Source organism: Tachysurus fulvidraco, chromosome 26 (genome assembly GCF_022655615.1).
Source record: "Tachysurus fulvidraco isolate hzauxx_2018 chromosome 26, HZAU_PFXX_2.0, whole genome shotgun sequence".
Taxonomy (NCBI): Eukaryota; Metazoa; Chordata; class Actinopteri; order Siluriformes; family Bagridae; genus Tachysurus; species Tachysurus fulvidraco.
Window position 1 is genome coordinate 13,265,595 of NC_062543.1, and position 17,686 is coordinate 13,283,280.

The 17,686-nt window shown below is 37.7% G+C and overlaps 1 protein-coding gene and 1 long non-coding RNA gene across 6 annotated transcripts in view; one reads left to right on the top strand and one right to left on the bottom strand.

Moving 5' to 3' along the window:
- The first annotated feature begins 2,366 nt into the window (after positions 1–2,366).
- Positions 2,367–17,686, top strand: part of LOC113640209 — a 32,521-nt gene continuing 17,201 nt past the window's right edge. For 2 of the 5 annotated variants that reach the window (XM_047809458.1, XM_047809459.1), the window contains exons 1-5: positions 14,168–14,702; positions 14,997–15,601; positions 16,111–17,118; positions 17,293–17,364; positions 17,545–17,601. In XM_047809458.1, coding sequence (XP_047665414.1) covers positions 16,986–17,118; positions 17,293–17,364; positions 17,545–17,601 — 262 coding nt within the window. In that variant the 5' untranslated portion in view covers positions 14,168–14,702; positions 14,997–15,601; positions 16,111–16,985. Of the gene's footprint in view, positions 2,559–2,832; positions 2,911–3,053; positions 3,114–3,221; positions 3,544–13,554; positions 13,633–13,858; positions 13,919–14,018; positions 14,144–14,167; positions 14,703–14,996; positions 15,602–16,110; positions 17,119–17,292; positions 17,365–17,544; positions 17,602–17,686 lie in introns of those variants that run through there. The other 3 variants (XM_047809457.1, XM_047809461.1, XM_047809460.1) reach the window with 3 other exon arrangements.
- Positions 6,523–9,774, bottom strand: LOC113640213. The gene is made up of 4 exons (XR_007139638.1): positions 9,590–9,774; positions 9,393–9,511; positions 8,905–9,080; positions 6,523–8,821 (listed from the first exon to the last, which is right to left on the bottom strand). It is a non-coding gene; the product is annotated as an uncharacterized LOC113640213 (long non-coding RNA).

Below are 17,686 nucleotides of genomic sequence, written 5' to 3' on the forward strand. Positions count from 1 at the left end.
CCACTGACCTTCTTTGTCTGAAGCCATCCTCAATGATACACCATCAATAATCACATCAATAATCACACATGATTGGGAGGAGGGAGGGTCAGGAAGAGGCAGCAACACAGACTAATAAATATAAATTAAATACTTATTATATTTAAAACTCTCTCTCTCTCTCTCTCTCTCTCTCTCTCTCTCTCTCTCTCTCTTTCTCTCTCTCTCTTTCTCTCTTTCCCTTTTTCACTGCTTCTGGACCCTGGTTGGCTGTGGCATACTAGTCCCTGCCATGTGCAGTTCTGATTAGTCGTGGGTGGGTGTGATGTGGGGCCGGGGGCATTGGACTTTCACCCTCCAGCTTGTACTTCTGTCTGATATTTCTTGTCTCCGGCTGGCCCAGCACTTGTCCCGCTGTTTTAATGCATCACATATTAGATGAGGTGCACACACATTCATTTGGAGCATAATAATATTAAAAAAAAAAATAAAATACATAGGGTAAGTGTGTCGTGTGCACATACATAGGGTAAGTGTGGCGCGGGCGTGGTGGCCTGGGCTTTGCACTGGGCTGGTTCCATGGTACACGCCATGCTTTTTTAATGCATTATACACTAGTTGACAAACATATCATGAGTATAACAATGAAAGCAGCCATATTTATTCCACACAAAAAAAAACAAAAAAAAACAAAACGTATACACACACACATTTACATTACATTTACAGCATTTAGCAGACGCCCTTATCCAGAGCGACTTACATTTTTATCTGATTTTTTTTTATACAACTGAGCAATTGAGGGTTAAGGGCCTTGCTCAGGGGCCCAGCAGAGGGAACCTGGTGGACGTAGGAATCGAACTCACAACCTTCCGATTCTTAGCCCAGCACCTTAACCACTAGGCTACCACATCCCGCACACACAAACAAGGTAAGCGTGGCATGTGCGGGACGGCTGGAGATGGGTCTGGATTTTGGGACCATGGATCCCACAGCACTTCACCTTGATAGCCCGTTGTAATATGATGCCGGCGTTGGTCTATGCTATGCCATGGCCATGAGGGTTATCAGCGGCAGCTTTATAATACCTTATCATTAATAGTTTTATCAATATTACCGTTATTATTATTATTATTATTATTATTATTATTATTATTATTATTATTATTATTGCTATTATTGCTATTATAACTACTACTATTATCATTACTATTAATGGCTGTATCAGCATTATTATTGCTATTACTACTACTAGTTCTATTGGTCCTCTTTCTGATCCTTTAACCTCCCCTTCATTCTGGATGAAATGAGTATATTTGTAAATATATTTATCATTACTACTGCTAATACTATTATTACTATTTCTTATTAATTGGATTTTTCAATATTATTATTATTATTATTATTATTATTATTATTATTATTATTATTATTATTATTATTATTATTATTATTATTGCTATTACTGTTGATATTTTCACCTTCCTCATACCCAATTTTACATTTACATTTTGTCTTGTTATACTATTACTGTCTTCATCGTTATTATTGTCATTATAATTATTATTATTAATATATTTTCCTCTTTGATTTATGTATGTGTGCATATATATGTATGTACACACACACACACACACACACACACACACACACACACACACACACACACACACACACACACACACACACACACACACACATGTTTTGTTTTGTTGGTCTTTGTATTTATATTTTGCATCTAATATAAAAAAGAAAAAAAAAGAAAAAAAAAGATTCTGAAGACTCCACCAACAGTATTTTCAAGTCAACATGTTCAACTTTCATTTTCCCTTTGAATATTTTCTGTGTTGGTTACATTTTTAACTCATTCACCTCCAGGTCTCAGTAAAAGCTGTTAATTTTGTATAGGCTAACACACATTCTTTTTGTTTTTAAACAATTTTTCATTTGTTATAAATTGTTGTCTTACTGTCTTTAATTTCAGGGAATATCATTCTGACTGGCTGTATGGTACTGTTTCCCTTTGAAGTGATTTTATGTCTAAAACGTCTAGCAATGACTTACTGTACTTCATAAAAATTGCCAAGTAAACAAAAATGATTTGTTGCATTCAATGAGCACCCATTTTCTACCCTAAACTTACAACATGGTTTAGCTTTTTCATTTAGGACAAATAAACCACACAAGATTACCATGTGTATGTTTTTTTTTTTTTTTTTTTTTTTTTTTTTTATTATTATTTTTTTTACAGGAGCATACATATCAATCTTTATCATGTAAGAGAAAAAATACAGAAGTAGAAGGAGAAGTGGGCTATACATGTGCCGTGTTAACATTTACTGTGTCTGAAGTTGCATGTCATCTGGCAGTCTTTTAAAACTACAAGTCTTGCTTGGTGTATATGAGTTTGTCAGTCTCTTTGGCTGATTGTTGAATGATGGAGCTGCAGCAGAAGCATTGTGTGTCACTAAATGTGGATGATATTCAAGAACAAAGAAAGACTGAGGACATCTATCAGACTCTACAGACCTCACCAACTCTGCAGACACCACCAACAGTAATCACAAGAAAAGCTTCAGGTAAGTAAGGGGTGGATGGATGAACACACAGATGGATGGACAAACTGCTGATTGAATGCCAGAGTGTATAAACTGTGTACAGTTGAATGAACGCTGTGAAATTATAGACGTAGACCAGTACCTGGAAAAAATGGATTAATTTTTTAGGTAATGATTTATCACTAAAAAAAAAATCGATATTCAGATGATTTTAAGCAAAAGGAAAACACTTCAATCACCCACTGTGATCGTTTTAATTTTGATATTATATTGATGTTCTGTTTCACACATGTAGGGAAAAAGATAACTGTTCCACTCCTCTTCATAAACATCCTCTTACTGACCACCATCCTTTTGGTTGTGGGGATACACTGTGAGTTTTATCTCTTTGTTGCATGCAAAATGTCACTTGGTCTACAGTATGTGCATTCAATATATCACACTCTCTTGTGGGTACACAGCACAACCTGAATTCAGTGTTTAAAAGGATATAATCTTGTATCTTTTATCTTGTAGTTCACCACTCTAGACAAAGTGGGGAAGAAGAAGTGTTAAATGCCCAGAAAATAAACCAAGGTAAAATATTTTTCATTTATACTGACCGACAAATAAAAAAAATGTAAAAAAAAATTTAAAATTCAAATATATCAGTAAACATGTTATGCACTTTTTTGTATCCTCCAGAGATGTGGTATCTCCATGATGGCACGTTCTATTTGTTCTGGAATAACCACAGTGACTGCAATACTGCTTATGAGTTTTGTCAGGAGCGGAGCGCCAATCTTGCCACTGTAACAACAAAAAACAGGGTGTATATATACACACACACACACACACACATACACACGCACACACGCACACACACACAATATACATATACATACTTATTATATACAATTAACAAAAGTTCATTTAAATTATAAACTTTGTTCCGGTATTGTTTGTAATATGGATTGACTGATTTTCTCTTGGATGAATCTCTATTACCATCTTTATTACCTTAAGCAAAGTTTAAAAGATTTGCTAGATTTGCCAAGAACCAATTTGTAATTGCCTTCAAAACAGCAAAGCAATGCTTGATGAAGTATTTCATCAAGTATGGCTCACGAGAGAAATAGAAAAGATAATGAAAAATATATGTTTTAGGAAATAAAATTTTTATTTGAGATTGAGCTTTTAAGATTTTGAGTCCTACTGTATAGTGCAGTCATTATGGATGAAACTGAATGATGCAAGGAGCGTTATTCATGGCTTTAAATTGACATTAAAGTAACTCTATGAATTCTTACTGAGTAATTGGACAAACTAAAACTCTTTTATTTTGCATCAAAGCCCTGTAATATAGAGTGATTCTTTGTGAGCACACTTAACACACTCGGCAGATCTCACTCTGGTCATTGCAGCTTCTAGCACAGGATCTGCGTGTTTGGTTTCCTTATATATTTTGGTCATGTGTGTGGTTAAAATGTGTAAATACTTCTAGTATTGTAACTTCCTGTATTATCATTCCTGTTTTCTCTCTTAAACATTGTTAGTTCTTCGTTTGTTTGTACTTAAGTTTGTAATGTCTCCAGATGTACTGAGTTGACAACTTTTACCTACACTGGTTATTTTATCAGTTTAAGTTACTCATATGTGCAGTTTATGGTTTCACTGATTGTAGGCCTGGTCATCAATCATTTTTTCCACAGCTCATGTCTATGTTAGCTCGTCATCAATTGACATGGACCACCATAAGACCATATATCGACTCAGTAAGTGAATAAAAGTGTATTCTCTTCTAAATATGTCCTAATTCTGTTTCAATGTCTGTGTGTGCAGGACTGGCTGCAATCACAAATCAGTGGAAAGAACCTGCTGGTAAAAAGGGATGACTTGAATTACGATGATATGCATGAAATGATAAATATGGTATTCTTCATGTCTAAGCTGGTAAATACACTCCTGCGCCTTCTTCACTAGTGTATTTTTTTAATCTCTGTTCAGGATTTCTGCTGTACAACATTTGGTGAGTCGTCTGAGCTCAGTGAGCAGGCAGAGGGATGGGTGTGTGCTTCTGTCCAAAGGTAAAGTACCAGCTCCAAACACCAAAAAATACAAGCTTTGCTTAACATTTCCGTGCATGTCACATTACTTAGTATGTCTTGTCTTTTTTCTCAGTTTTCACCAATATTATCAGCCTTTTTAAATGAAAATAGACGAAATGCATTTAATGTCTTCAGGAGTCACAGATGGCACAATTTGCATATATAGGAGTGTAAATAAGAAATTGGGGAAATCAGATTAGATAAAATTTCCTGTTTAAGTTATTAGAGTTCATAAGAATAAATAAGAATTCCAGAAATATTGGAAGATGGTAAAACTACAGCAAAGACTAAGTCAAACAAACAACTGAAGTATTACTACACACACTAGCATACTAGTGGGAATGGTTCATGCTTCATTGCTTCAAGTCATTAGCAGATTTTGAAGCAAAAGTCTATGAAACAACTGATGAAACACATTTTCCTTTGTGACAATTGTTTATAAAGGTCTTTTATTGTTAGTAGACTTTTTCCATTCTTTGCACACCACAGCCACCCCTTGTATCCTGACTTTGTTGCCATTGAGGAGATCATTAACTGATGAAAATGATTCCCAGCAATACTGAACTGCTGATCATCCCAGGTGAGTCATACCCAGGTCAGGATCTTCCTGCACTACTCTTTGATCTCCCCATTTGGCCAATGCGTGTAACCTTGGGGTAACCATGGACAAACAACTGTCCTTTTCCTCCCATTGCTAATGTTACATGCCCATGTTGGTTTCTTCTCTACAACATCAGAAGGTTTTTAATCCTTCTGCCTTTTTAATCCACACAGGCTGCTCAGGTACTTGTTCAGTCTTTTGTCATTTAAAAACTTGACTACTGCACCTCACTGCTGGCAGGTCTACCTGTGAATGCAATCCGCTCTCAAATGATCCAAAATGCAGCGGCATGACATTTTTCAGCCTGCCTATGTTTTCACACATGACCCGAATGCTACGCTCCCTCCACTGGCTTCCAGTAGCTGCACGCATCAGATTTAAAACACTGATGCTTGTTTACAAAATGCTTGTTTACTTACCTCAAAGCTCTTATCACTCTTCACACTGCATCTCGCTCCCTAGTGACCTTTTATAACATACAAATAATAATAAATTATTGAATAAATTACTAGTGCTGCTAAAGCTTAAAATTTTTATTAGCAACTAATCACATAATATTAAAAAACGATGTTTTGCAAATAATTATTTTGGTCAATAAACGAGCATAACAATAAACTAGCTAGTAAATAAATAACCACTGCTAGCTAGCCAACATGTGTATTTCATCATCATTTTGTGAACAGGACAGGCAAGAGAGAATAAATGTTAAAGTAATGTTTGTCTCATATTTTCCAGGGTTATCAGTGTTTGGGGTATGTGTTGTTGATCAGAAGTTTGGCGATTCAAACCCCTTCACTGACAATCTGCTACAGTTGGGACCCAGAACAAAACTCTTAACCTTCTCAGCTCCGTGTGTGCGGCATCAACCCCAGCTTCCTAAAAAGCTACAGAACAAGCAATTTATTGTGTTAATGTTTGTGTGATAAACTTTAGTTTAGTAAACTTTGTAGACATTTATAATTTACAGACTCCCTGTAAAACATCTCTGTTTCTTTTAACTTTGCTTCATTTGCTGCATCTTACATTTTTTTGTATTATTAAATTTAAGATTGGAAAAAATGATGATGATGATCATGATGATGATCATGATGATGATGGAACAACTGTTTATATCCAATAGAAATAGATTTCATTCTTTAATCAATTAAATGTGCATGCCTTCTAGTGTTTTATTTTGAAGTGTCATTTTGTTAATGAAGGTCAAATCATATGACTAGTGATGTCACGTGAAATGGAGGTCATAATACTGTCACAACCAGGAAGGAGGGAGGCAGACCTGTACAGAGTATAGCTTCAAATCAATGGGGTTTAATAAATGATAAAGACAAAACAGTAAAAAACAATCAATAACTAAACAATACAAAGGACGAGGAAATAAAATGGTAACAGAGACGACACTTAACATTAACTAATGATTCTGTGCTGCCATCGGCAACGCGACTCACTTAAATACACATAACAATGATTGACAATTAGGAAAAGGTGTGGAGACAGGGAGGAGTGAACGAAGGCAGAGCAGACACATAACAACAACAATAACAATAGCACATGGCAAAAAGTCTGGGCTGATTCCTGACAGTAGCACACACACATTTGAAGCGTGGCTCCAGAAGCGCCAATTTCGTCTTAATCTCGATGAGGTCCAGGAGGGGGGGGTGAGACACATGGGGGGAGCAAGGAACATGGCGAAGGCAGCTGGGGGGAGCAAGGAACACGGCAAGGCCAGTGAGGGGAGCAAGGGACACGGCGAGGCCAGTGAGTGGAGCAAGGCACATGGTGAGGCAGGCGGGGGGAACCAAGCCACACGGTCATGCAGGCGGGGGGGAGCAGGGCACACGGCGGCGCAGCCAGAGAGGGCCGAGCGATGTCCACAGCCTAGCTTAAGGGCCGAGGCTACGTCCGCAGCAGAGCAGAAGGGCCGAGCATAACCCCTGACACACCACGGCCAGACCCACTTCTCAAAGACCAGAAATTTATTTAATTATTTAATTTCAGGGTATGAAAGCAGGGGGATTTGTAATAAATAAATTTAATAATTTTAGTAATAATACAAAAGTTACAGGAGAGTAGCTTTTGGGGCTTTTCTACTCAAATGGCAGAAGGGTCTGTGGAACAGAACTACGTTTTAATCAGAAAAAAAATGAGGGAGATGTTTATTATAACATGATGTCTTGCACCTTCAAACCAATGTCTCCATTCCTCAAGAGCTAACTTGATTGCAAGTAACTCATGATTTCCAATGTCGTAGTTGACTTCTGCCGGGCTGAATTTATGGGAGTAGAAGGCACATGGATGAAGCAGTGGATGATTCCCCTGCTGCTTTGACACCTGAAAATGAAGCAACTAATTCCACGATGAAGGGTTTGTTTGTATTGGGATGAATGAAGATGGGTGCAGAACAGAAGGCAGCTTTCAGGTTCTGGAATGATTGGTCTGCCTCCAGGGTCCATGACAGAGTTTTGGGTTTTCCTCCTAGAAGGGTGGTACTGTAAGTGGTTGAACCACATTACTGAAATGGCGAATGTCATAGAATAGCAAATAGAAGTTAGCAAATCCTAAGAATCTTTGCAGGTTTTTCACAGTGAGAGGGGTTGGCCAGGATGTTATGGTTTCCACCTTCCTCTCATCCTCACTCTATCCTGAGATACATTGTAACACAGAAACTGAATAGATGATTGGTGGAATTCACATTTTTCAGCCTTCAAATACAGGTTATGCTGACGGAGACGTTTGAGAACTTCCTTCACATGCCGGGTATGGTAAGATGGATCCTTGGAATAGATGATTATATCATCGATGTAGATCAAGACGTATTTATTAAGGATGTCTCGGAAACCAAATATTCAAAGTAGCCTGTGGGGTCACAAAGGCAGTCTTCCACTCATCTCCACTGTGAATTCAGATGAGATTGTTGGCACTTCTGAGATCGAGCTGCTGGGATGAGAGGAAGGGGATAACGGAATTTAGATGTAATCTTGTTGAGTGTCCGGTAATTGATACAGGGTCGGAGACCGCCATCTTTCTTGGCAACGAAGAAAAAGGGTGATGCAGCAGGGGAGGTCGAGGGGTGGAAGGAGGTCAATCGCGCAGTCCCATGGCCGATGAGGTGGTAGTTTGGAGGCTCTTTTGGGATAAAACACATCCTGAAACTCTGTGTAATCTTCAGGTATATATATTGAAATATCTGCCGTCTTTCTTTCGATGGAGGTGGAACATACTGGTATGGGTGAAGAATGATGATGGCAAGGAGTGGGTAATTGTGCAAAACATGACGGAAAACAATGATCACTCCATCTTCTCAACTCACCAGTATCCCAAGAGAGCTCCGGATGAGGTTGCACTAACCACGGTCGGCCAAGGATGACATCCGCATTTGAATTCTCCAAAACCAGAAATCTGATAGTTTCCTGGTGTAGGATTCCCACAGTCAGAATGAGCTCACATGTCCTGGAGTTGATGGAGGATCGATTGAGGGGTTTGCCAGTTATGGACTGGACTTGAGTTTTTGAGGGATCCATTCCCTTTGGTCTTAAGGTCAGAGCATAATTGTGAGGAGATGAATTTTCCGGCTGACCCAGAGTCGAGGAGGGCTGTGACTGTAACAGACGAGTCAGAGAGATGGAGCTTAACGTTTGTAGTTAAGGGAGTATATATAAGTTTTGGGTTGAACCATACTCACAAAAGCTTGTGGAGGACAGACGGGACACTCTCCAATAGCATGTCCAGCTGCAGCACAGTATAGACACAGCCCTTGGGTCAGCCATTGCGGATGTTCCGACAGTGGGATGCAATAGTGGGGTGCAACAGTGGGGTGTCGATCTGCATGGATTCTGGCTCTGGAGAGGGTGGATCTGGCTGGAGAATATGTGATGTGACGGGTCCTTTAACATCATTATAACAGGATTGCATACAGTTTCCTGTTCTGATTGATCTCTGAATGAAGCTCTCTAAGCCATCATAGGCAGTGTCATCGTAAGCAGTCTGAGAGTTGCAACCTCAGTGCTGGTTTAAGGCCATTGTGGTAGGTATTGAGAAGGGCTCGTTCGTTACAACCACTAGCGTGCAAAACTGCAGGGAATACTCAGCAGCAGATAACTTCCCCTTTTGTAAATGATACAGACTATCACAAACTATAGAATTGAGTTACAAAGCTGGAGTTACAAATACCTTTTGGAAGTAATTCATGAATTCCTTGATGGAGTGGTGAAACAATTGCCAAATGGATTCTGCCCACCGTAATGCCGTTCCTGTAAGTAGAGAGATGATAAACATGATCTTGCCTCGATCTGTGGGGAAACAGTTAGGTTGCATTTCAAAGATAAAAGAGCATTGTAAGAGAAAACCTTTGCATTCCTCCACCAGACCAGAATAGGACGCTGGGTTTGCCATGGGAGCTGCGACCACGGTAGCAGTTGACACTGCTGTGACTGGTGTTGTTTGAGTGTGGAGAAGTGCTTGACGTAGTGTGTCCACCATTTCCTGAATGGGATCTGCCGTTGTTGTTGACATGTTGTCAGTTCGTGGGTCCAGTCTTCTGTTCTGGGAGACAGAGGGAGATGACAACAGAGTACAAACCAGAATTGTTTATTATAACATGCAGCGATCAAAAGGCAAAGGGCAAGAGAGATATCAGGGATGATAAGAGCAACTTCAAACACACAGATCAGTCACAGATAACAACAAGACTTTCTTCAACTTCACAGATTATAGGGGACGATGACAACGATGGTGATCTGGAGAGAGAGACAAATAATAACACAAAGGGTTAGTAGAGTCAGGTAGGTAGTAATGTAGTGTAGTAACACTCCAAATAGATGCATGTATTAAATTCAACTTTATTTTTATAACACATTTAAAAGAAAGACTAAAAGACTAATTGATTTAATTGGAAATTAAAAAGATTAAAAGTGGGACATTGCATAGATTAGGTAAAGCAATAATAGAAAAACCCAAGACAAAAACAAGACAAAATCATAACCGGATGAACAAGATGGGGGGGGGGGGGGTGTCCTCAAATGCCAGCTTTTTGCTGTATAAGAGGTGATTTTATAGAAAAATAATTAACAGTAGCTGTTTTGCTGGATGCTGCATCACATCCCCTCATCAGTATGTTACCAGGCAGTTGTACTGAACTTTACCTCGGTTCTCGCCATGGTTTCTGTAATGAACAAGAATGTGAATATATTGAATATCAATATATTATTGTAAATTATATAGATTAAGGTATATCTGGGTACAGCTCCACTGCTGTCTGGTGCAACACACTTTGGATCATTGTACAATGCAGAAACACTAGAACAGCTGGTTTGGTCTCTGACGTCAAAGAAACATAGTGCCAAACTATCAAACAAAAATCTCCTTAGCTTGAGACCATTCAATGCACTTTACCTTTGTTTCATCAATGTATGCTTTACCCTAAATGTTTTAGTATCTTGTTGAGCTGTTTTTGTCACCTCTGCTTGTTTATTGCTGCTTTTGTCTTGGCTTTTATCCCCATGTGCTTTATATTCACTCCTTCTGGTTCATCCTTCTGCTCACCTTTATTTTCAACTTTATTTTCCTGTTCTTCATTCAACACTCCTTCTATATTATTTTTTGTCACTTCACCTTTTTCTCCTCCATGTTCGCTTTTTCCGCTCGTTCATGACTTAACGTACTGTCTCCCCCCCCCCCAGTCTTTTCATCTCGCTCTTCTCTTTTTTCATTACATTTACATCATTTGGCAGATGCCCTTATCCAGAACGACATACAAAAGTGCTTAAGTCTCTATCATTGAATACATGGATCACTAGTCTACAGACTTAGAATACCATGTGCTTAAATTACTGTTTTTTTTAATACACAAATACAACAAACAGGGAAGAAAGTACTAGTTGAAGTGTTTCATGAATAAGTAGGTCTTCAACTGTCATTTGAAAATAGCCAGTGACTCAGCTGTTCACACCCCAAGGGGAAGTTCATTCATGGTATATATTATCATCGCAGAATTATGTGTTTTCATTAGTTTTGTCTAATTTCAAGAGGAAAAAGTTGCTGAAACAAAAGCTGCTTCAAGAACATTTATTGTATTTACATTCATTTATTAGTAACAGGCAATAACTAATGTCTTATATGATGCTGCATCATATCTGACATTACTACAGCAACATGAACCCTTTTTTTTGTTTCATTTATATATTTTTACTTTTACATAACAATACATATAAATGCATTAAATCATAATATACTGCTTATTATAATTATTACATATTTTATTTATTCACTGTATTTATCATAAAAGAACATTACATTGTCCACTGTTCATGCTTGTAGGAAGAATAGAGAGAGCCAGAAATAAAAGCAGGCATCTACTACATGCTAATACTCAGCAGTTTTAAGGACATTAATCATAATGGAGACGAGTCAATTTTACATGAATAAGTCTTCCAAGTTCTAAACATGATTTATTTAAGCTATATATATAGGTAGTGGGTTGGTCAGTGCTTCTTGAGAAGAAACTGAGATCTTCAAGGTCTGGAAGATGGTCCAGTTGGACATGGCCTTCTCTGTATTCATCATGTTTTCTTTTTTCTTTACTTGATTTGATGAAGCACATTAGGTGTTGGACAACAGATGGGTAGGTTGTGAATTTGAATCCCAGGTTCGTCAAGCTGCTACTGCTGGGCCCCTTTGCAAGGCCCTCGACCCTCGGTTACGCAGTAAGGCCCGCAAGGTCTGGGGGCAGGGGGGGTTTGGGTTGCAAGGTCCGGGGGGGGTCCACGGCGAATGGCAGGTGAGGGAAGCAAGGATGACGGCGAGGCTAGTGGGGGGAGCAAGGACCACGGCGAGGTAGGCGAGGGGAGCCAAGGCACACGGCGAGGCAGGTGGGGGGAGCAGGGAGGGGCCTAGAGGGCCGAGCGACATCCACAGCTGAGCTGAAAGGCCGAGCAGCATCCCCCGACGCACCGCGGCCAAACCCGTGCCTCGGCGAGCTGAGGAATAGGGCGGGAGGGCGGGAAAGAGCCTCCGCCTCGGGCATGCTATGGTCTTAAAACTCTAACATGGACTGACGCACTAAAAATGAACAAGTAAACAAATACTTGTTGCTTTTGTTGTTGTTTTCTGTAGCATGTATCTGCTGCCATCTACTGGATGTAGTGTTCAAATAGTCAATGAAGGTATTAGACATACAGTATTATGTACAGCAAGTGGCCTCATTCTTTCCTAATTCACATCCTATTCAGTATGTATTTTTGACTTGTATGGCTTGTTTTCATATTTTTAATTAATTGTTTTTTTACACTTAAAAATATTGACTGCAATTTTACCTGAAGAGAATTTAGGACACTTGGTTCCACCAACAACAACCCTTTAACTTTTCCTGATAAACATACATAGGAGATTTGTTACAAAAGTTTAAATAAATGTTTCTTCACGGAAAGCTTCACAGTGTTAATTTTTTTCTTCTTAATTTAACTTTTTCTTTTTTAACCATTTTTCATTTGTTAAAAATTGTTGTCTTATTGTCCTTAATTTCATTAAATATCGATGATTTTATGTCTAAAACGTCTAGCAATGACTTGCTTCATAAAAATTGCCAAGTAAACAAAAATTATTTGTTGTATTCATGGAGCACTTGTTTTCTGTCCAACACATACAACATGGTTTAGCTTTTTCATTTACGACAAATAAACTACACAAGACTACCATGTGTAAGTTTTTTTGTTTGTTTGTTTGTTTGTTTGTTTGTTTTACTTGACCATACATCTATTTTTATCATGTAGGAGAAAAAATACAGAGGTTGATGGAGAAGTGGGCTGTACATGTGCTGTGTTAACACTTACTGTGTCAGAAGTTTCAGGACATCATTTAAAACTACAAGTCTTGCTTGGTGTCTTTGAGTTTGTCGGTCTCTTTGGCTGATTGTTGAAAGATGGAGATGCAGCGGAAGCATTGTGTGTCATTAAATGTGTATGATATTGAAGAACAAAGAAAGACTGAGGACATCTATCAGACTCTACAGACCCCAGCCAACTCTGCAGACCACCACCAACAGCAATCACAAGAAAAGCTTCAGGTAAGTAAGGGGTGGATGGATGAACACACAGATGGATGAACAAACTACTGATTGAATGCCAGAGTGTATAAAACTGTGTACAGTTGAATGAATGCTGTGAAATTATAGAAGTAGACTAGTACCTGGAAAAAAAATTTAGTATTTTGTAGGTAAGGATTTATCATTAAAAAAATCGATATTCAGATGGTTTCAAGCTAAAGGAAAACACTTCAATCACCCACTGTGATCATTTTCATTGTGATATTAAATTGATGTTCTGTTTTACGCATGTAGGGAAAAAGATAACTGTTCCACTCCTCATCATAAACATCCTCTTACTGACCACCATCCTTTTGGTTGTGGGGATACACTGTGAGTTTTATCTGTTTGTTGCATACAAAATGTCACTTGGTCTATATGTGCTTTCAAAATATCACACTTTCGTGTTGGTTCACAGCGCAACCTGAATTCATTGTTTAAAAGGACATAAATGGACACAAGTACAAGTGTATATATATATATATATATATATATATATATATATATATATATATATATATATATATATATATATATATAAACCTTTTTTATCTTGTAGTTCACCACTTTAGACAAATTGGGGAAGAAGAAGTGTTAAATGCCCAGAAGATGAACCAAGGTAAAATATTATTTATTTATACTGACCAATAGATAAAAAAAAAAAAATCTAAATTCAAATACATCAGTATACATGTTATGCACTTTTTTGTATATTACAGAGATGTGGTACCTTCATGATGGCACATTCTATTTGTTCTGGAATAACCACAGTGACTGCAATACTGCTTATGAGTTTTGTCAGGAGCGGAGTGCCATGCTTGCCACTGTAACAACAAAAAACAGGGTACACACACACACACACACACACACACACACACACACACACACACACACACACACACACACACACACACACACACACACACAATACATATACATACTTATTATGCAAAAGTTCATTTAAATTATAATTTTTTTTCCGATATTGTTTTTAACACTGAATTTGTCTTGGATGAATCTCTATTACCATCTTTATTACCTCAAGGAAAGTTTAATAGATTTTATAGATTTGCCAAGAATCTATTTTGTAATTGCCTTTAAAACAGCAAAGCAACGCTTGATGAAGTAATTCAAAGGTCCAAAACTCTGGCTCATGACAAGATTTGACAATATCATTAAAAATATATATTTTAGGAAATAACGTGTTTTTTTTTTTTTTGTTTTTTTTGTTTTTTTTGAGATTTGAGTTTTTAAGGTATTGAGTCAAGAAGCGTTATTCATGGCCTTAAAATGACATTGAAGTGACTCTACAAAAACTTACAGACTGACTGGACAAACTAAAACTCTTTTCATCAAAGCCCTGTGATATCCGCTTGTATGTGGTTAAAATGTGTGAAAGTAGTGTAAGTTCCTGTATTTATATTCTTCTTTCAAACATTGTTAGTTCTTCGTTTGTTTGTACACTGGTTATTTTATCAGTTTAAGTTACTCATATGTGCAGTTTCTGGATTCACATTTACTGATTTTAGGCCTCGTCATCACTCGTTTTTAACCACAGCTCATGTCTGTTAGCTCCTTTTTTCCAATATCGTTAGTTGACATGGACAACCATAATACCTATCTTGAATCAATAAGTGAATAAACCAGTATTCTGTTCTAATTATGTCCTAATTCTGTTTCTATGTCTGTGTGTGAAGGACTGGCTGCAATCACAAATCAATGGAAAGCACCTGCTGGTGAAAAGGAAGGACTTGGATTATGATGATATGCATCCATGGATGTATATGGTATTTTGCAGTATCATATGCTTTAGATTTTTTTTATCCCTCATACCCATTCTAGAATAATTCTCTGTGTTTGCCTTCATGGACGAAAGTGCTTCCCTGACTGCAGCAGTGAGAAAATCCCATTGTTTTGGATCGCTGATGTCCATCATAATCTTCCTGGCCTCAGTTCGGCACTGCTTGCTTTAGACAACAGGTCAATGATAGCAGGTTGGGGAGCTCATAGTGGATGGTATGCTCAGCTGGTTAGACCACCCACTGAAGCTCACCTACCCTGCTAGGTGCTGTTCCTATTCTATGATGTGTCCCATCAGGATGTTCTTAATGATCGAAAGTCCTTAGCACCTGACAGGGGACATTCTTTAATGGTCCAAGGTGGTAAATACACTCCTTGGCCTTCTTCACCAGTGCCTTTTTTTAATCTCTTTTCAGGATGTCGAGCCCAGCTGTACAACGTTTGGTGAGTCGTCTGATCTCAATGAGCAGGCAGAGGGATGGGTGTGTGCTTCAACCGAAAAGTAAAGTACCAGCTCTAAACACCAAAAACACCACTTCCATAGATGTCATATTGACCCTGGGCCTTGTATACAATATTTACTTAGTATGTCTTTTCTTTTTTTGCTCAGTTGTTACCAATATTAATGAAAACAGACAAAATGCATTTAATGTCTTCAGGCGTCACAGATGGCACAATGTGCACACATGGGAGTGTAAGAAAGAATAAGAAATTGGGGAAATCATATTAGATAAAATTTCCTGTTTAAGTTATTAGAGGCCATAAGAATAATTAAGAATTCCGGAAATATTGCAAGAGGGTAAAACTACAGCAAAGGCCATTAAATTACAAGTGCTGCTAAAGCTTAAAAATTTTATTAGCAACTAATTACATAATATTAAAAAAGATGTTTTGCAAACATAAATAAACACTGCTAGCTAGCCAACATGTGTATTTCATCATCATTTTGTGAACAGGACAGGCAAGAGAGAATAAATCTTAAAGTAATGTTTGTCTCATATTCTGCTACAGTTGGGACCCAGAACAAAACTCTTGACCTTCTCAGCTCCATGGGTGTGGCATCGACCGCAGCTTCCTAAAAAGCTACAGAACAAGCAACTTACTGTGTTAATGTTTGTGTGATAAATATTTAGTTAACTTTGTAGACAGTTATAATTTACTCCCTCTACTCAGTCTCCCTCTAAAACATCTCTGTTTCTTTTAACTTTGCTTCATTTGCTGCATCTTGCATTTTTTTGTATTATTAAATTTAAGATTGGAAAAAGTGATGTTGATGATGATGATGATGATGATGATGATAGAACAACTGTTTATAGCCACTATAAATATATTTTTTTAAGTATGACTTCATTCTTTAATAAATTCAACTTGCATGTCTTCTAGTGTTTTTTGTTTTTTCAAGTGTCATATTGTTAAGGAGGGATGTTATGTAAAATGGAGAAAACAGAGAAAATACTTTATCTCCTTGATGTCCTTATTAATATTTATCACAGTCTGAGTAAAAGAAATATATTAAACATACATATCATGTTAATAATTATGCATTATCCAATATTCATATTATCCTCATACATGAAATGTATACTGTAGTTAATTGTATTAACTGTTCAAAACAGAAACAACTTTCTTGTGGTTGTTCTGACACAGAAACTGCAATTAGGCAGAAATGTGTTTTTTTTTTTTGTGTGTGTGTGTGTGTGTGTGTGTGTGTGTGTGTGTGTGTGTGTGTGTGTGTGTGTGTGTGTGTGTGTGTGTGTGTGTGTGTGTCTGTAAAATGCTGTATGTGAGGTTGCACTTCATCACAATGTAAAAAAAACTCTAGCCTTGCTTGACATTTCCAGGTTCCTCAATCTCTTTGGTCATTGTAGGTAAGATTTCTTTGGACAATGGAGATGCAGCAGAGACTCTCCAGGTCACAGAATGTGTATGAACAAACAATTCCAGAGGAACAAACCCAAACTGAGGAAATATACCGGACACCGCAGCTCCCACAAAAAAAATCTGCAAGAAATGCTCCGGGTAAGAAAGAGTTCAAATCTGAATGCACAGATCCAGTAGGTGAACAAACTAAAGGATGTTCGAATGGCTAATGATTGATCATAAATAACTATGTATTTCATTTATTGTCAATAATTAAATCAGCTACTATTTTAATAGTGATTTTAATTTATATGAATTGTTTTTAAAATGTAGGGAAGAAGAGAATGGTGCTACTTATCATGAACATTTTACTGACCATCGTCCTTTTGGTTACGGTGATACACTGTGAGTCGTGTACATTTTATCTTCTCAATTGTGTTTGTGTTTAACTTCAAGTGTGAGAATCATAACAATGATTAGTTACTGGTTTGAGTACAGAGAGTAAACTACACCGACACAGACAAAGATTTTGGGAGCACGAACAGAAAAAAGAGATACCATAAATAGTCATTTGTTCTTTTGTAGACCACCACTTTAGACAAAGATGGCAAGCAGTGTTGAACAACCAGAAGACTAACCAAGGTAAATCTGACAGATGGAGATACTTGGCATTGCATTCCTCCTTTAGGGTGAAATAAAACATTGAACTTGTTCTTTTGTTGACTGT